At 39.8% G+C, this 20,057-nt stretch overlaps 2 protein-coding genes across 3 annotated transcripts in view; one reads left to right on the top strand and one right to left on the bottom strand.

The window, feature by feature from the left end:
- LOC127430272 (smoothelin-like protein 2) overlaps window positions 1-17,258 on the top strand; it is a 26,614-nt gene extending 9,356 nt beyond the window's left edge. The window contains exons 3-10 of one of the 2 annotated variants that reach the window (XM_051679973.1): window positions 5,267-5,348; window positions 5,926-6,183; window positions 6,276-6,338; window positions 6,481-6,547; window positions 14,120-14,263; window positions 14,395-14,515; window positions 16,225-16,376; window positions 17,110-17,258. In XM_051679973.1, coding sequence (XP_051535933.1) covers window positions 5,267-5,348; window positions 5,926-6,183; window positions 6,276-6,338; window positions 6,481-6,547; window positions 14,120-14,263; window positions 14,395-14,515; window positions 16,225-16,376; window positions 17,110-17,236 — 1,014 coding nt within the window. In that variant the 3' untranslated portion in view covers window positions 17,237-17,258. Of the gene's footprint in view, window positions 1-5,266; window positions 5,349-5,925; window positions 6,184-6,275; window positions 6,339-6,480; window positions 6,548-14,119; window positions 14,264-14,391; window positions 14,516-16,224; window positions 16,377-17,109 lie in introns of both variants that reach the window. The other variant, XM_051679972.1, reaches the window with a different exon arrangement.
- LOC127430291 (transmembrane protein 199-like) lies at window positions 17,256-20,057 on the bottom strand. Its single transcript, XM_051680001.1, has 6 exons — window positions 19,518-20,057; window positions 19,309-19,382; window positions 19,102-19,191; window positions 18,936-18,978; window positions 18,730-18,842; window positions 17,256-18,581 (listed from the first exon to the last, which is right to left on the bottom strand). Exons 1-6 carry the CDS (start codon window positions 19,684-19,686, stop codon window positions 18,486-18,488), a joined length of 585 nt encoding a protein of 194 aa, XP_051535961.1. The 5' UTR covers window positions 19,687-20,057; the 3' UTR covers window positions 17,256-18,485.

Below are 20,057 nucleotides of genomic sequence, written 5' to 3'. Positions count from 1 at the left end.
GGTAGTTCATTGTAGTTCATTCCTTCATTAAAGACATTAAGTACACAGTCTTGTACCTTTGTCTTTTTGTCCAATTTTCAAACACCTTTCTGCTTCAAATCAATGTTTGCAATGTTGTGATTCACCTCGGAGCTGGTTGGTTTTTTCATGGCTTTTGGAAGACTCATTCCAATGGAAAATAATGAATGAGAAAAAGGGCTGTCGGTTACATTCACAGGGCCCACGACAAATTTAAGGCTGAGGCCCAGCCCCTATATGCTCAGTGAATGTATTGACACTATAGTTAGGCCGCTCTCACCATAGGTCCAAGGACAACGTTTCAGGTGCGCAACCTTTTTCTTCTTCAGTGGAACACTAAAGATGATGTTAGGCAGAAAGTTAGGCTTTGTCATCATTCACTTTCATTGTACAGAAAAAGATACAGTGAAAGTGAATGGTGACTCAGGCTGTCAGTCCTTAACATTCTGCCTAACATCTCCTTTTGTGTACATATGGGTTTGGAACAACATGAGGGTGAGAAAATGATGACAGAATTTATGTTTTTGGGTGAACTATACATTTAACTAGCATCCACTCTCTTGGCTTTGACTGATCATGAACTCCGCCTGCTCCAAATGTGAGCTCAGCTATATGTGCAATGGAAAAATATAAATAGCACTATCAGCATGACTTATTAATACCGGAGAGGGGCTTGTAGTGCTGGCTATCTGTAGGATTTTGAGTGACAGGGGCTGCACTTCTGAGCCTTCTGAAGCCTCTAGAGTTCTCCCACAAACATGCTCTCTATTGTTGTTGATGTTCCATTCCATTCCCCCACAACCACAACCTTCCAAGAATCTCAAATGTCATCGAGAGGCAAGAATATCCCCCCAGATATGTTTAAAATCAGACCCACACACACATAGTGCTTCATCAAAACCGGCATTCATCTCTTTCTCTCTCTGAACAGACACACAACAGCTCTCTGTTTCTGTCTTGCAGAAACAATGCTTGAGACACCACACTCTGAGCTGCATTTTTGTTGTGCTCTTATTTCACTCATCATCAAGATCACTCAGAAATTACAGTACTGTTCAGAAATCTTTGTTTTGAGACCACAGCATTGCTCAGGCAGACAGCCAGCAAACTGGGGAATTTCTTATTTTGCTGTGGAGGGCAAACATGGGACATTTAGACTTGCATGAAAGGTTTACTTTGAGGACAGTCCATTGTCTTATTCGGTACTGCATGTCAGAAAACTCAAAGCAAGTCTGGTAACTTAACAGGCATTTTTGTAAACAGTTTTTGGTATAATCTGTAGGTACTGTAATCTAATTCCTTTTAAATCAAAAAGTAGTGTAACGCATTACATCTTAAATTCTGATAATCTGATTATTTACTTATTTTAATAATTTCTTGGGTCACACATATTTCTAAATAATAATGTTTATGTAGAATACATTTAAAACATGAATTATGTACATCAGTTTGCATTTTTGTGACAGCTTAAGGGTTTAGATATTATAATATAGACATTATTTTCAATTTGTAGAGAAAAAAAAGAAACTTTTTTGTGCGGTAGGGCTACACGATATGGAGGAAAAATGCAATATGCTATAAGTTGTTGGAAAATGAGATATGCGACACGATAATCATATGATGATGTCGTCAGAGCGTGTGCAACATTGCAAACCCCACCAGCCAAAGGACCATCTATCCCAGAAATCACAATCGTACAGTAGTTGTCTTTTGTTCCAAATTGCATATAGACTGCATATAATATGTACAGTTTTACCATTAGCTATGTAGCAGATATTAAAATTAATCTTCAATTATTAGTATTTTTTGTAAAAAAGCATATTAATTTAAAGTTAATTTCACCATATTGTGGGATATCCTAAAATTTTATTTTTACACTGTATTTCATGTTTGTATTAATTTCAATATTATTTTATAAAATTTGGGAATTTTATTTTGAAAAATTATGTTCAGAAGCGCTTGCTGTAGCCTTCAGCTTTGGTTTAACGGGCTTGTTGTCAGTCCAGGCTGAACTTGATACTGAGATGAATAATTTCACGGGACAATCCATTAATTAAAACCCATCCTTTGATGTATCCACACAGACCACAGCGGCCAATAAGAAAGCACAGGACAGCACTGGTTACAGCTACAAATGCACAAATGTATGTTCATTTGCGATATTTCGATAAATTTGATATGTCGTGCCCTACTGTGAGACATGTTTTAGAATGTAACTGAAAAATAAAGTATTTAGTACTATGATTACTTTTTGATAAAGCAATCAGTAAAGTAATCTGATTAAATTAAGTAATTTTTGATGGATTGCTTTTTTGAGTAATTTACCCAGTACCGTTAGTAATACTTGCAAGCGGGGTGCAAGTACAGCTTATATCTACTTGAATGGTAAAAGACCAAATTTCCAGAACGGTTGGTCAAGATTATGATCAATTAATATATTTCGACTCGGAAATAAAATCGAATAACACTGTGCTGTTTTTTCAGGCTGCTCAAGCTAATATGCATGCACATCCCGAAGTACACTGACAAGCGATGTCTCTATCAAACTGTTAATTGACTCTTTTAACTCACATACAAGACAGTGCTTACAGTGCCTCTGAAGGGGCTACATTCAGTCCTCTAGTGTCTATTTTGTCTAGGCTGGAAGACAACACTGCTCTCCACAGCACAGTCATTTTCTTTGACTGTCCTCAGTTATGGAGGGACAGCACGTACAGGGGACAAGTGACCCTTCCTTAGGACAAAGGGATGCACTGCCCCCTATTTTTTTCTCTCTCTTGTGTAGCTGGAGGACACAGATTCAAAGGCCTTTCCACATTTTCTACCTCACCTCCCTATTTCCTCTGCTTGTTTTATTGCTCCTCTCTATTAATGCAATGACGCACTCTCTAGGATAGGGAATGTGTTGTTCCTGGAGGAGAAAAAGTGGAACTGACGTGTATACGTGTGCAGTTTAGTAAACGTGATACGGGTGTGGTTGGATTCCCCCTATGTCTCTTAATTTAGCCCCAGGACCAAGAAGTATGTGACCTCTCTGCCAAAACAGTACCCTGAACTAATGCATTTTGGAAGGAATTTCAGATGCAAGGCTTAAAATGGTGGTTGCAGGATATCAAGTGGCTTACAAAAATTCAGTCTGTGCGAAAACACTTTGAAAGTCACTTCATGAGGTTTGCAATAGAGGAGGTTTGCTGTGAGCGCACATTCTGGTGGGGTCACAAGTCTGCAGATATTCCGAAGGGAGACTGATGCATTACGTAGTCCAGAAACAAAAGTTTGGACTGCTGCAACTTCAACATTGGACTGAGCCGAGAACCTGTGTGTTCAGCCAGCAAATCAGTGTTGGATACATTTTATGGCCGGGGAGAATTTTGTCTCCCCCTGTTTCATTCTCTCAGTGGGACAAGCAGCTGCTCACAGTAAACTTCCCTCCAAATGCACACCCCTCATGCATTTTTGTGATGTGACGTCACCTGGCCTCTTCCCCAACATTTACTCTTTGATTCTCACTTACAGGAAGCTATTTCTCTTTAAAAGCGCAAACAACTTGTTATAGGAAGCAGTTTGCCCAATTGTGTGCCTAATTTTAATCCCTTGTGTGTTTTGAAATTAATGAACACATGCGTGCACATGTACCCTCAGAGAGTCTGAAAGTAAACACTTCATTATAGCCTATGCATGAAAGCACATTTTGTTGTGAGACTTAATGGTGGTGTCTGTATATGTTTGTGCATGGGTGTAAGTGTATTAGCATGTGCTAGTGCTAGTGAGAGTCTAGTCACTTCACAAAATGGCTTTTAAAGGTAGATAAGTAATTGATGACACCATACATGTTTCTTGAAATTTGTCCAGCCATTGTTTTGGTTTGCTTCACAACTAGTCAGCTACTCCTAGACAATCTGCTTTTGTAATGGTTTGCTCAGTGCAGCTAAATTTTTATAGGCAGAGGCCAAACATCTGTATCTGCATAACTATTTGATGGTTGATGTCTGTTGGAAATTAAGCAAGTTTGACCTTCATGTGTCAGTGTGTACCTTCAAGGCACTAGTAGTGTCAATATGGCCTATTTCTGCAAGGTTGTGTATTTGGGTTACGCAGAAGAGTGCATATGCCTGAGGAAGAGTGGCTTAGATTAAAATAGACCAGCAAAGCAGCCAAATCTTTACTGATGACCTATAGCAGCCCTGATCCAGAACCATCATTTATTTTTAAAGGAGACTGGCAACGTTAGTCTCCTTTAAGCGTTAGACCCTTAGTGATTCTCATAGTGAACCCATCAATCAGATTGCATCAGGATTCTTTGATTAAATTACATCATTCGTTTTCTTTAGCCAAATGTACTGTCCTGAAGAACATACTTGGTGCCATTCTGGAATGCCAGATTCTTTCATCTTTCTGATTGTGGTTTATTGGATAATCACATCAGTTGTCTCATGATCCTTAACCTGTTAGGTTGCTTATCCAGAACAGGGTTCCAGTTAAGCTTAACAGTGAAGAGTTGGGACTGCATTGGGCCTCTTTAAATAGATGGTTCTTTTTAGTGGCATTATGGAATGATAATGGGTACATTTGTGACAAACAGCGCCTATTTGAGTACAATTAAAGGAATAGTTTACCCCAAAAAAATACAATTCTGTCATGATTTATTCACCCTTGTGTCGTTCCAAACCCATATGATTTTATTTCTTATACGGAACACAAAAGGAGATGTTTTACGGTCCATCTTTTCAATACAATGGCTGTAGAAAAAGTATTGGCTGTAGAAACATTTTTCAAGCTTAAAAAGGACCTAGAAGTATCATAAAAGTAGTCCATGTCACTTATGTGTCATATTCCAAGTCTTCTGAAGGCATACATTAGGTTTTGGTGAGAAACAGCCCGAAATTAAAGTAATTTTTCAGTGGAAATCTTGACTTCGGTTGCACGTTACTGAGTGCTATGGAGACAGCCAGAGAAAAAGTAGCATCTGCAGATAAATATCACCAAGAGCAAACAGGAGTAAACAAAGTCTGGGAAACATTTATTAGGCAAAAGAGCAGACCCCCTGTTGAAAACACCAGCATTGCCTGCCCACCAGCAGTTGTTGTATTTGATTGACCAGCACCAAAACCAAACCACCATAAACCGGAAAAACAAGCCTGAAAATTCATGCTGGTCTAAGCTTGATTTTCAGCAGGGACCACTCCCTAATTGGTATTGGTTTGAGTATTCTAAGCAAATCAGTAAATGCTGTCTTTTTCTCTTACAGAGCATTGAGCGGGAAGAGCCCATTGAAGTGGATCCAGCACCGATTACCCAAGGGTTAGAGAACGGACACTTGTCTTCAGCAGGTGTTACCCATTATCCCATTTGAATCCCACTTACAAGCTGTGTCCCAAATAATGCATTATAAACTGTACACTTGCACTCTACACTATGCACTTGGCCATCTAGTGAATGAATTTTTAAGTGTAGGATCATCTGAAATGGAACTCTAATGTTTTTGTTTTTTTTTACTACATATTCGCTGTTTCTCAGCTGATAGAAGTGATGTTTTAAATGTATCCGATGTATTGCCACTAGCTATGGCACTTATTTCACAAATAACATAAAAATTTACACAGCGTAGGGGGATGGTAAAGCATTCAACACACATTTGCAAAGTGCTAGTCTTCACAGATCTTTTGGTAGTAACCATATTCACCATTAATTACAATTGTTTTGTTAGGCCAGCATCGTGGCAAGGTAACCCCAACACTTCCGTTATGTAGAGCAATCCACAAGTGCTCACTCCACTATTTCGGTATAGCAGTGTATGGCATAGAATAGTGCAGAAGTCTTTAATTTTGGACACAGCTATAGAATTGTACTTCTTTATTTGTAACATGCTGACCCACAAACAACATCAATCTCCCTCTGTCCAATCAGAAAACTCCACTGTGCCTTTGAGGGGAAACTCACCACATAATGGTGTGTCACAGGAACACTCAACCCCAGTATCTATGGCAATGCCACACTTGCCCATCACAGCAACCACCAAAGTAGCGGACTCTACAGTTATGAAGAGTCCCGAGTCACCTGTTAGCCCGATGCAAGCCATGCCCTTAACCATAACAGATTCACTGACAAACAGTCAGCCAGTCACCAATGACAAACAGCCACAACTTGAGTCTCCTGTTGATGCAGGTATGTGAATTGAGGCCATCGCACCTTCACAAAGTAAGGCTATAGATGCACAAATTAGCTCCTAAATTTGTGTTTTGGTCTTGTGGTTACAGTATCGTCTGTGAAAACATGGGCTCCAACTCCTACAAGGACTATGGGTTCTCCACGGCTTAATGGTAGGACAAATTCTACCATTCAAACTCTTGTTTACTATGTGACTCGTATATTCATTATATTCCTTTATCAAAATGTCTGTCTAAATGGTTGTTTTATCATTGTTTCTATTTTACTTTGTGTTGTCTGGTGTGTCATACAAAGAGAAAGCATCTTCTGCACCAGCCAAGACAGTGGCCTACTCCGGGCTTTATTCAAACAAAATAGACAGGTGGGTCACGAGTGAATATGCTTTAATACAAATCAGGATTGGATTGACAGTGCGTACAGCACAGGCTGACCACTATTACGCCTGGCTGCGATTTGTTGTTGTCTAATGTTAACTTATCAAAACAAACATTGCCTAATTTTTGAGCCAAATCACCATTGTTGCTTAACGTAGGATAAAGGGCAGTTCAAATAATTTTTTTAAAGATATTAAATTGCTGTTAAAGTAAAACACTTACAATAGAAGTGAATGGGACTAGTCCATAAACATTAAAATACGCATTGTTTCAAGTATAGCCACAAGATGTAAACATTATACATGTTAACATGACTTCAGTGTGATAAAATCGCTTACTAACCTTATCAGTGTAAAATTATATAGAATATTACAACTTTGTTGCCATGATGCCTCAATGCCAGTAAACCCTATTTATCACTCTAAAATCATGTAGAACAGAGATTTTATCACACCAGAGTCATGTTAATATGTATAATGTTCATGTATAGTGGCTATACTTCCATTGTAAGTGCCTTGCTGTAACTCTATTTTTAAATAAACGAGTCGAAAATACTTTCTGTGGTAATCAACATTATGCTACAAATGCTGTTGATTGGTCTTAACTCGTATTGAACCAGTATTGAACCAGGAATATTCCTTTGACTAGACACACTGCAATGCCCCTGCAAAAGACACTAAAACAACAGTGAGATGTGGAATAATAGTCAAAAACCTCCATCTGCACGGTTTCCGTGGGTCTTAAAAAGGTCTGAAAAAGTCTTAAATCACCCTTCTGCAAATGAAGGCCTTAAAAAGGCCTGTTTATCTGTCAGTAACCATAGAAGAACTTGGCAAACATGCACAGATGTGCCTTTCCTGAATCTCACAGTTTAGAGATGTAGTTTGATTGAGAGGTCGATAGATAAGTTGGAGAAATGGGGAAATGTTTGTTCCCGCTGTCAGAATCGAAGCTTTGGATTTAAACCAATTAACTCTGTATCCTGAGAATTTAGAAAAGGAATGAATAATTCTGTGAAGACAAGGCATAGATCTAGTAGGGTCGGAGACGAATAATAAAATATAATCTGCGTAAAGCAAAAGCTTATGCCCCACACCTCCCGCCACCACCCCTGGAAAATAATCCTCCTTTCTTATCGCAGCTGCTAATGGTTCCAGGTTAAGACAGAACAATAATGGGGAAAGAGGGCAACCCTGCCGGGTGCCCCTATCCAGAGTAAAATAAATTAATCCATTTGTTTGTACCGCCGCTACCGGGTGTTTATAAAGTAACGTAATCCATCCAATAAAGGTATTTTCTACCATATCAAGCGCCTTTTCGGCGTCAAGTGAGATGGCAGCAACTGGAGTCTGATCATTCGCAACTGACCACATGATATTGATGAAACATCTAATGTTATCAGAACAGCTACGTCCCAGAATAAACCTCACCTTTATTATATGTATAAGAGATGTCATAACTTTACTTAATCGGTTAGCCAAAATTTTGGACAATATTTTAACATCTAGCTGGATCAGGGAAATTGGACGGTAACTCTTACACTCGCTTGGATCTTTGTCCTTTTTAAGTATCAGACTGATCCGGGCTTGTGTCATGGTTAGCGGAAGCTTTCCATTCTTTAATCATTCTGTATAAACTTCTAGCAAAATTGGAGCCAGTTCTGTAGCATAAGATCTAAAACATTCAGCGGCTAAGCCTTCTGTCCTCAGAGACTTGCCTGTAGTCAAGGCCTTAATTACCTCACCAAGCTGCTCCAAGGTTATCTCAGAATCAAGAGAATTTTTTTGCTCAGTCGTCAGTTTAGGAAGTTCTGATGGTTCCACAAAGTTTCTAATATCTTCATCAGTAGACGAAGACATGGAACTATAGATATCAAGATAGAATTCTTTAAAAGCATTATTAATATCAATGGCCAAGGTAAATATTTCACCACCAGCAGATTTCACCGAGGGAATGGTAAAAAAAAGACTCTCTCTGTTTTATATATCTAGCCAGAAGTTTCCCTGCCTTGTCCACCTACTCAAAGTATGACTGTCTTGCCTTGAATAACCAAAACTCCACCTTCCATGACAAAATAGTATTATATCTGTATTTCAATCGGGTCAATTCCCTGAGGCCATTAGATGACATTCGGCACTTCAACTCTGCCTCGGCACTTTTAATATTCACTTCCAATTCCACAAGTTCTTGTGCTTTGGATTTTTTGGTGAATGAGGCATACTGTTTGATCCGGCCCCTAAGAATCCTCTTAAGTGCCTCCCAAGCCACACCCACAGAGGATACTGAGGACCAGTTGGTCTCCATATAGACATTGATTTCTGCCTTTAGCATTTGTTGGAATTTAGGATTTTGCAAAAGGGATACATTAAGGCGCCAACTATATGATTTCTTTTTCTCCATATGTGGCAACACCTCTAAACACACCAGGGTGTGATCTGAGACTAAAATGTTTCCAATTGAGCAATCAACAACAGATTAAATGAGGGACTAAGATATATATATATATAAAAAAAAATCAATTCTAGAGTAAATCTTATAGACTGATGAAAAAATTTATAGTCCCTACCAGATGGGTTCAAAAGTCTCCAAATATTTTTACACATCCTGTGAAGCATCAATGTTGCTCTAGGGTGCTTGCACATTTTTGCTTCACTATGATCAAGGACTGAGTCCATTAAAAAATGTAAGTCTCCTCCCAATATTATATCATGAGGGGTGCCAGCGGCTTGCAACATCTCTTCAAGATAGAGCCCGATCGATATGGAATTTTTGAGACCGATACCGATTTGAGACGGGGGAAATTCACCGATTACCGATATGGTGGCCGATATAGTTCATTTTTGAGCTGGAATGAAAACAGACTTTTTCTATGTGGATTGTTCACCGATTTTGCACCAATATGACTATGCAAATGTACTCAGAAGGCTGCTTTCTTAAACAAATATTTTTATCAAAGAATATTTTACATTATTATCATACATTGTCAACAAATTCTAGAAATGAACATAAAGAATAAATAAAAATACAATAAATAGCTTAACAAACATCAGTACTGTATGTTCAGTATCAGTCAGTTGCTGACCATTTAAATAAATAATAAATAAAAATACAATAAATAGCTAAATAAACATCAGTACTGTTTAGTATCAGTCAAATGCTGACCATTAAAATAAAGAATAAATAAAAATACAATAAATAGCTAAATAAACATCAGTACTGTTTAGTATCAGTCAACTGCTGACCATTAAAATAAAGAATAAATAAAAATAAAATAAATAGCTAAATAAACATCAGTATTACTGTTTAGTATCAGTCAAATGCTGACTATTTTAATATTGCCAGTCAATTATTGGCAGGTTGTAAAACAAGAAGCATTTACACCTGCCGAGACAAGAGAAAAACAGCGGCAGTTCAGGGGAAACTTTCAGCGTTGGAAAACAGACTTTTAAATATTACATTTTATAAATGCAACGACTGGATTTGTTCAGTTGAAGGGGGTACCAAACTGTGTATCCTTAATAAAACAGTTTTGTGAATACATGTTTATACATTAGCTTCCACTCAGCTGAAAAGCAATGAAAGTAGCTACGTGATTAGCTAGTTAGCTATAAGCTCGCTGTCATGGAGATTAAAAGATGGACATTGTTTATTTACTTTCCAGCATTGAATCTCACCAACTAGGTAACAGCGTAGCATGAAATCAACACTCAAAAGACACAATCCACCACCGCATAGTTGTCTGATGAGCTGCAAAAAGATGCTCTGATGTTTATCTTTCAATCTGCTACATTACTGAGTGCACTGACAAACTATAGCTGGCTAACAGCAAACAGACATGAGTGACATGGTTGTCAGGGACAGGATTATTATTATATTAGATATATTGAAAAGGGAAAATGATGGGGTCATTGTTTATTAACTTTCCAGTATGTATTTCAAAAACTGGTAGTAACTTACCACGAAGAGACCGCTCAACTCCGCCCTGTCTGCAGAGCCACAGTCAGTTCAGAGTCAGCTCTGTAAATAATGGAGTCGGAGCACACTCTGCTGGACAAACTATGTTATGACACCAGTTCTAAAGCATTGTTTTCTGCATTATATGTTCTGAAAAAAAGTTTTCATATCTGCGCATATCAGTAAAATATACGCCAATACCGATATATCGGTGAAAGGCTAATATCGGCCAACCGATATATCAGTTGGGCACTACATCAAGATCTATAAAAAATCCCTGATCATCAATGTTAGTTGCATAAATATTAGCCAAAATAAGACTTTGTCCCTGAATTTCAGCTAAAACAATAATGACTCTTCCTAATTTATCTGAAATGTAGATGTTTACTTATCAGCGTAATGACTCCCCTGCTCTTACTCGAGTCAGCACTATAAAAAAAATGCCCACCCCATATCTTCCCAAATTCTTCAGCTTCCTGCGGAGAAAGGTGTGTTTCTTGAAGAAACACTATATCATATTGTAACAAGGTTAAAATGGGAAAGGAGGAGGCGGGAACCGGCTGAACAGTCAAAGTAATATTTTAATTTAAACTTAAACAAAGAGACACAAAACAAACACACACAAGGCAGCTGCGTATGTCTCTCTTGAACTGCAGCATGCTGCTGCACTTATCCCTCTCCTCGGCTGATTAGCCCAATTGGGGGCCGGGCGTGCGTAGTTACGGCCCGACCCCGCCCTCCTCCTCGTCACACTCCTCCCTCCGTTGCCTCAGGCCGGGAACTCCCGGCATGACGTATATCTGCCTGCCGGCAGGCTTTTCCCCACCTCTTTAGAGCTGGGGAGGGGGACAAGGTGTGGGAAAAACAAAACAAAAAAAGAGGAGCGGGAAAGGGCAAGGTGGAACAGTAAGAGAGAGAAAAAAATTGCTCGTCAATTCCCAGACATGCCGTCGCCTGGTCCACGATCACTCCTCCACCCTCTGGCAGACGACAGCCACTCCTCCCCAGGCAGACCGGAGCAAGTCCTCCGACCCCTAGCAGACGGAATGCCCCTCTGCGTTCTGGCGGCTGGTAGGGAGCCCCTCTGCCCCTTGCAGCGCCTCTACCGCATCATTCCAGCCCAGCCCCGCCCTCCTTGGCTCTACACTCCTCCCGGCATTGCCTCAGCCCGGTGAGCCCCCGGCATGACGTACATCCCCCCTTCCTCTCCGGGGGGGCGTGCCTTGCGTCCCGACTGCCGGCGGGTCATCCCCGCCTTCCTCGACGTGGGAGGAGACAGGAGGGGAAAAACAACAACAACAAAAAACAACAAAATAGGCGAGGGAAAGGCCAACACGGAGTGACAGAGAGACAGAGAGAGGAGAGAGAGAAAAAGAAACTCACTCACCGGTTCTCTGATGCGCCATCGCGTGGTCCTCGATCACTCCTCCACCCTCTCAGGTGGACGACAGCCGCTCCTCCCTGGGCGGACCGGAGTCAGACCTCCGACCCCCAGTGGACAGAATGCCCCTCCACATTCCCGGTGACCCGTGGAGACACTCCTCCACCCCTGGCAGTGACCCTACCGCTCCAGGCGGTCGGGGAGTTGCTTTTCTCCTTCCCTCACAGACGGCGGTCTTCTCTCGACCCCTCTGCATTTCTGGGGGACAGCAGGGCACTCCTCCACCCCTGGCAGCGGCTCTATCACTCCAGGTGGTCGAGGAGACCAGTCCCCACTCACCTCGCGGACGGCGGCTGTTCCCCGCGTCCGGGTGGTTGGGCTACTCACCGGCAGATGGCAGCGGCGCTCCCCTGGGTGGACGGCAGTGTCGAGGACTCTGCGACGGGCATCCCTCCTTCTTCCCAGGTTTCGGCACCAATGTATAAGTTCTGTTGAAAGGAGGAGGCGGGAGGCAGGTTGCAGGTTGTTTAATGACCACACTGCTCTCAGCTTCACAGTCATAACTCTGGGGACCCAGGCTCTCTCTCTCTCTCATCTGCTGGTGGTGTGGCTCTTTAATGCCGCTCTCCCCGTGCTCACTGTAATTAGAGACAGACGTTAGACATAATCTAGCTCAGGTGCAAGCGCCCTTACCGCTTTCTCTCTCTCCGGATGGACGCTTGAACATGCCCCCGCTGCCACATGGCCGTTCCTCCACGTCCAGGTGGCCGGCAGCGACTCCTCCATCCTCCGGTGGACAGCTACGGCTGCTCCTTTGGGCGGACGGCAGTTGCGAGGGCTCCACGACAGCGCATCCCTCCACCCACCCAGGTCGGCACCAATGTAACAAGGTTAAAATGGGAAAGGAGGAGGCAGGAACCGGCTGAAAAGTCAAAGAAATATTTTAATTTAAACTTAATTTAGAAAAGTTTAAAAACAAAAAGACACAAAACATAAATGCACACACGGCAGCTGCGTGTGGCTCTCTCTCTCTCTCTAACTGCCGCATCCCGCTGCACTTATCCCTCTCCTCGGCTGATTAGCCCAATTGGGGGCCGGACGTGCATAGTCATGGCCCGGCCCTGTCCTCCTCCTCGTCACACATATTTATTATGCTTAAGAAGAGAAATAACCATCCTTCTTTTTATGGGGTGCACCAACCCATTCACATTCCACGTGGAGAGAGACAATCCACTCATATTAACATTTGACATTTTGACATATAAGAAAAAATAGATTGTGTGTTAAAAACAAGATTATAAATATCACATTCCAACATTAGTGCAACCATCAATACCCGAACATCCCCCGGAACAAAACAAACAGAAAAAAGAAAAACGTGCGCATTAACCCCGACCCTTAACCCTGACAGCACCAACTGGCGTCCATCCCTCCAAACTCAAACAGTACATGCATGCCTACAAGAACCCTCATAACAGCCTTGCTGTCGGATTGCTCAAGTCCGGTGTTTCTAGACAAATTTTATAAGACAGAATTACACAACAAAAGGTAATCTATAAAACAAACTCCAGCCAATAGGCGAAATAAACACAAAGAGCATGTAGATTCATCCATAAAACTGTCCTGAAGGTGTGACACTCTACAAAATAAACTCCAGCCGCTAGGCAGAACCAGAACAAAAAGAAAAAAAGAAAAGCATGCAGATTCTCAAACAGTCAAGTGAATGTTCAGTGAGCCGGTCCACTCGGCTGCAACATGAGTGCAAGCAAATTACTTGCTCACTCTAATGACTTTGCAAGAAATACTCCACACAACAAACTCCAGCCATAAAACTGTCCTAAAGGTGTGTTGCTCTAAAAAATAAACTCCAGCCGATAGGCGGTCTAAGCACAAAGAGCGTGCAGACTCATCCACAAAACTGTCCTGAAGGTGTGCCACTCCACAAAATAAACTCCAGCCGCCAGGCAGAACCAGCTCAAAAAGAGCATGCAGACTCTTCAAACAGTTAAAACCTGCGGAAACCCTGATCTGGCACATGTTTACATAGAAAAACAATTAAAAAACAGTAGTATGAACGGATCCTGAGGGTTCTGCCTCTAGGTATGGGGGACAGAGGCAACCCTCCAAAAGATGTGTGCCCAGAGGCCTTGCAGGGCCATGATCCAATGATATACAGATCTGATCTGTATAGTCTAATAAAGCTGTCTCTATCTACGTGTATCAGGAATGCGGATATGTCAGGAGATTTATCCTTTGGTAAAGGCATTGAGCGCAGACGGGAGCTTGTTAGGTCCCAAACTCTACCTCGAAACATTGGAGCCCAAGCACGCAGGTCTATTTTTGAGAGGCTGGATTCTGAGACCAACAGGTAATGGAATCTAATGATCTACATTTCTTCTGATCTAGTCTTGCAAGTCCATGCAACTGTTTGAAATGTTCACTCTGTGCTAAGTCATTCTAAATAAGTAATTCTTGCTTTGATCTTGCTTGTTTTAGTAGACCCAAGCCTGTGGATTCCAAACCAAAGCTGAAGCGCTCCCAGAGCTTTGGAGTATCCAGTGCTAGCAGTATCAAGCAGATCCTTCTGGAATGGTGCCGATCCAAGACCATTGGGTACCAGGTTAGATATTCCTTAGATCTGATGGTTTTTGTCTTGAATCAAGGACTGTAGCAAAAAGGTAAACATGACCAAGAACTTTGCACATAGATCAATCTATGTAGGGGAAACAGACTATGACAGGTTTAAAAACAATTCAGACCAGTAGGATGAGGGCTTGCCATAATTTTGTTTTAAGATTGAGCACATTGTAAATGGTTGTTCTGTTAATTAGCTTCAACTTGTGACTATATTAACACCACTAAGAGTGTTTATGAACATTACGTGTGTAGTATTAGAGTTAAGCTGTATGATGTATATACTCTGCCTGACTCTGGTGTAGCTTTGCAAACCATTCAATGTGGCTCTAGTTAATGATAGTAATGTAGTGGTCAAAGCTAATTTATACTCAAGATTGAGCAGTATGTAAACATGAGAATCAGAAGGGCCAGCTGAAAACAAGTATGACGATTTAGATTTCCCTCAGTGACAGAGATAGGCTTTTATTTGCTAGCTCAGGATGAGAAATGAGCACCGTTTAATGATGAGGTAAAGAGACAGTTCCAGAGTATGAAGACATGAGCCAGGCAACAATAAAACTTTCTGTCATCTGCTCTGACAACATAACGCAGGTCCGCAAAGTCTCAAAAAAGTTGCATTATTGCCCTAATTCTTTTACTTCACTCTTATCAAGGCAAAAATAATGCAAGAGGAATAATGCCAGTCCATGACATGGACTCTTAAATCTTAAATGCAAGTTTAGTTTAGTTGGCTTCAGTGGCAGTATTGTCATGTATGAAATTCAGTTTTACATGAATGTAGAATTAAATTGTTTAAAGAAGGTCATGGGTTTGATTCCTGTTCATAGTTCCCATTCAAGTTGCTTTTGAATAAAAGTGTCTACCAAATGTATAAATATCATTAAAATAATTCATTAAAATCATTAAAACCTGAAATTCTTAAAAAAGAAAAAAGTTTTGGTCATTTCTTTAAAATAATAATAATAATAATAATAAAAACATATGAAACAGTTTTGTTTTAAATTATGATTAGTATTTAAAAATAATTTGTCCACAAAATCAAAGTCAGGTGGTGTAATCAAAATGCAGATAGCCATTTTTTGTCATATGACATAAATAAATAAACAATGAGGACCACTTTAGACCCTCATGACTGTGTGTTAAGTAAAACAAATCTGATATTTTGACGTTTCTGAAAAGGCACATTTTGTTCAGATCAAATGGAGTAAAAGTAAAACAAAAACAAAAAAACATTTAAATTCTCGAAAATGTATGCTATTTGACAAAAATATTTTAACCTTGAAAAATATGTTTTAAAACATTTTTGTAGTTGTGTGTACACTCACATGTTTTCAGTGTGCAAGGAAAGAATTTTACTTGATGGTTACCCCACTTCACATTTTTCTAGTCAGTAATCAGCAAATTATTATTATAATTTTTTATTTTCAAAAATGTATGACACCAACATGGACACAAAGATTACGTTTATATGAACGTGAAACTAAAATTTATAAAGATTTCTCATTTTTAAAATCTCTGACAACCTTTCAATCACTCTCTGTGGTCTTCCGTATGTTTGAAAACAGTCATTATTTTGTAATTCTGTTTGTGCTGATGAAGGCACAGAAATGAAACTTTCACCTTTAAGGAACAGGCAGAAAATATCAGCGTTCTGATAAATATAACCTCTCACTTTCTCTCATCAATCTGCAGAACATCGACATTCAAAACTTCTCATCCAGCTGGAGTGACGGTATGGCATTTTGCGCCCTGGTCCACTCGTTCTTCCCCACAGAGTTCGACTACAACGTCCTATCCCCTGCTGAGCGTGAACATAACTTTGAGTTGGCATTCAGCACAGCAGAGTAAGTTAGTGAGTGCATTCACATGCACTTTAATTAAGGCAACTCAATTCAAGCTTTTGACTAAGGCTTTTAGATGTCAACACAGTTCACAGTGTCTGTCTTGCTGTCATCCCTTTATCAGACACTGTAGCCAATAGCTTTAGGGGGGGAAATGGATATATGAAACACCAGTAAACACTTTTGTAGGATGTTAAATAGCACATAAATTATTAAAACTATATTAATAAGAACAGAATGGACAGATGAGATATGAACTTGATGTGACCCGACCAAACAAGCTGAACAGAATGATTCCAAAGCACAGTTCACACAAATCAACCACAGTTGTGCTACACATCATCTCACAGCATGGCACGAAAGATAATGTTACGTAGTTTCCAATGCAACTGAATCTAGGATATCTGAAACCCGCACTTTAAACGAGCAAAGCAGGCCAACAAATCCCTGTTCAGCCCAGAGGAACCTCCCCTTCCCCACAACCGGCTACTCTGACAGTCTTGCAGTATGACATCATGCTCTTAAAAACTTCTCTGCACCAACTCCCACATCCTCAAATATTCATATCAATGTAAAACTGCATCATGAATTCATCTGAACATATGTAGCTAGTTTTATCATATCAGCTTGCTTGTGTGGAACTGTATAAAACAGTCAAAAGGCACAGAGAACAGAAATAGCCATTCACATCCACCAGTTTAATCAGCTCATCTTTTTCTCTACCCTCTCTTTGTAGGAAGAAAGCTGGCTGTGACAGGCTTATTGAAGTGGAGGACATGATGGTTATGGGCAGAAAGCCAGACCCCATGTGTGTCTTTACATACGTCCAATCGCTATATAACCACTTGCGCAAGTTCGAGTGAGGTCTCTGCACCTTCAGTCCCATCTGACAATGCTGCACTGTCCCCTATTGGACTAAATTGAACTATGCTATAGTCATAATGGTTTTTTAGGGTTACAAAATGTCCATGAAAACTGGCATAGCCATGTAATTTTCTGTCATTTCAAGCATGATGCTTCTATTTTAGCATTTTAATTATGAAAATGTCACCTATTTATACAATACTTTGAGAATGACATGACTTTTTGTGTATGGCTTTTTTTTTTATTATTATTATTGTGGGCTCTAATTTATTAACAAAGGCAACACAACTTGAAGGAAGTTTCAGATTACGGAGCCATTTTATAGACTGCAAAAACAGAGATTTACAGTATAAATCTAATAGTGTATTTCATATGTGTTTACCAATTAAAGCTAGACAGAAATAGAAATAAGGTACAGTATATAGTTTGTTCTCAACATTTTCATTAGACATTTTTTTCTATTTCAACTCCATTTTCAGTGACATAAAAGCATGTTTTCACATGCCAGCATGTTCTGGATTGCCACAAGTTTCTGGTTGTCTTTTATCCTCAATCTGTGCTTTGCCAAAGCCTAAAATACACAGGTGCATGCGCAGGACATACAGTGCAATAATAAGTGTGTTTGCAAAGAATTGAAGCACTGGATCTGCATTATTAATAGAAATGCTGAAAAACCCGAACAATGGTTACACACCACCAGGGAGTGTGACATTGCATGTTTATTTTTATTTTGACTCAAGTCTGCTTTTTACATTTGCTTTTATATATTTTGAAAATGATTACTTAATTTCCCACAGTACTTGTGAGTCAATAATTACAATAAACATCAAAGCACAGTTGTTTGGTAATTTACAATCATGTCCTTTATTTATGCAAAATAAAATGAAGAATGTTCAGCACTTCTGTGGAGGTGACAAAAACACATAAAGGCTAACGTGCATGGCAGACATGTGGAAAACAACACATTACGCTCATAATGTACCTTCCAGTGTCTTGAGATCAAAGAACTGGTTTCCAAAAGACTGACTAGTTTGATTAAAGGGATTCACCATTGTAAAATAATTTAATGCTGGACCAAAACTGATCTACTTTTAAGCACTGAACCTAAATGTTCTGATACTGATGCAATACTGACAGAACAGAAAAAACTAAGCATATAAAAATAATCACACACCTCCATTGACAGACATAACATCATTGACATAACAAGACATGGATAAGTTTGATCAAATTAGTTGCTATCTGATGTTAGGGCTCTCCAAGGTCTCCTTCCATAGTCCGAACTAGAACATAAAGCTCTGCTAGCCCAACAACAGAAGCTGCAATCACTGCAGATATTACTCTCTGAAAGAAAGAAAATGTCAGAGGCATTATAAAAGGTGTGCTTAGTTCCATAACACCTAGGAAAGTAGCACTGTGCATTTCTCTTTATAGTGTTGCACATCAATTTTGTGAACTTTTTCATTTTGCATTGACTGGTGTGTGCACTTACCGCAGCTGTCTCAGTGAATATATACTGGCTGCCCAGATATGAACAAGCAAATGCAGCAACTACAGTTACCAGGAAGTTGAACACGGTAACGACAACTGCCTTGACAGAACGCACTGTAGAACACAAATAAGAGTTAAGGTGAAAATCAAGATGGAAATTGAAAAATAGAATGAACAAAAAGAGCAGAAAAAGGAGAATTTACAGACCTTGTCTTCCAAAGTCTGCTAAGGTTTCATGCTGATTAATTTCCTGTTGTGTAAAAGAGGAAATTTGATTTATATTTCCAACTTTATATACTGTATACATACTGTATATGCTTCAAAACATTTTACAAACTGCACATATCACTTCAGGCTGCACAAGAGAATTCACCTGTGGATTTACATTCCGTGTAATTCTCCTATATTCTTCATTGGCAAGTTTTGCTTTAATTTTTTCTAGACGGGCCACCAGCTGGGGGTTCTGTTAGGGTGAAAATAAATAGCTATTTATGATTATTAGGCTCTCAAACACTGAAAAAAATAGCCATTTTCCAAGGTTAATGCAATTACGGTTAGTCATGTTGCATTTCTCTTTTACCCTTGGGGGTGTTATGACCTCTGGAAGATAAAGTGTGCTGTCCTCAAGCAGTTCATGAAGGTACACTGGATGTCCTGTTGCAATAAATCAGCATTCTCTCCTTATTTTTCTGTCATATATAACCAACCTCATATTGCCCCATGAAATAACAGAATAATAAGAGAGAATATTCAGGTTTGTACAGGTAAAGCTCGGCATGTTTCCTTTACCATTTTCTTGAAGAAGTTTATGGAGTTTTCTCACAGTCTTGAATGGTATGGACTGCTCTTTCACAGCCTCCAGTTCTTCCCTGAGATCTGCAGATATGGAAGACTCTCCCTCCAATAAACCTTTCACCTTCTCATGAAACCTCTCCCCGATTTTAAACGAAGAAGCCATGGCTAACAAAGATGCCAGTACACTATAACGTGTATATAGTAGTATATATATCTGTTATGTATTTAAGTTATATGGACATAAAAACCTAATAGCAGGAATACATTTCAGAGAGCAAAGAACTTCCTCATTGAACTTATCACAAGACTAAACTAACCGCTATCAATGCAGCGTCCCGAATCAAATAAATAAAAAATAAAGCAAATATTCCCAACAATACGTATAACATATGAAACCTTCACATCTGCAATGTTACATCCGCATAACTAATATATTACAGAATCTGTCCTAAATAATGCATTTTTCCAGACTTCTTTGTCAGCAAAACATCTGACAGCTGTGTTTATCCTCTTCTGGTGACGTAAGAGGAAACG

Source organism: Myxocyprinus asiaticus, chromosome 39, assembly GCF_019703515.2.
Source record: "Myxocyprinus asiaticus isolate MX2 ecotype Aquarium Trade chromosome 39, UBuf_Myxa_2, whole genome shotgun sequence".
Taxonomy (NCBI): Eukaryota; Metazoa; Chordata; class Actinopteri; order Cypriniformes; family Catostomidae; genus Myxocyprinus; species Myxocyprinus asiaticus.
Note: the sequence above shows the minus strand (reverse complement) of the source record. Positions and strands in the feature narration are given on the sequence as shown.

Coding starts and splice junctions, on each gene's coding strand:
- LOC127430291 (XM_051680001.1), bottom strand. CDS start 19,686: ATGGCTTCTTCGTTTAAAATCGGGGAGAGGTTTCATGAGAAGGTGAAA. Junction 18,843..18,935: donor AGCAGACTTTGGAAGACAAG/GTCTGTAAATTC, acceptor TGTGTTCTACAG/TGCGTTCTGTCAAGGCAGTT. Junction 18,582..18,729: donor TATTCACTGAGACAGCTGCG/GTAAGTGCACAC, acceptor TCTTTCTTTCAG/AGAGTAATATCTGCAGTGAT.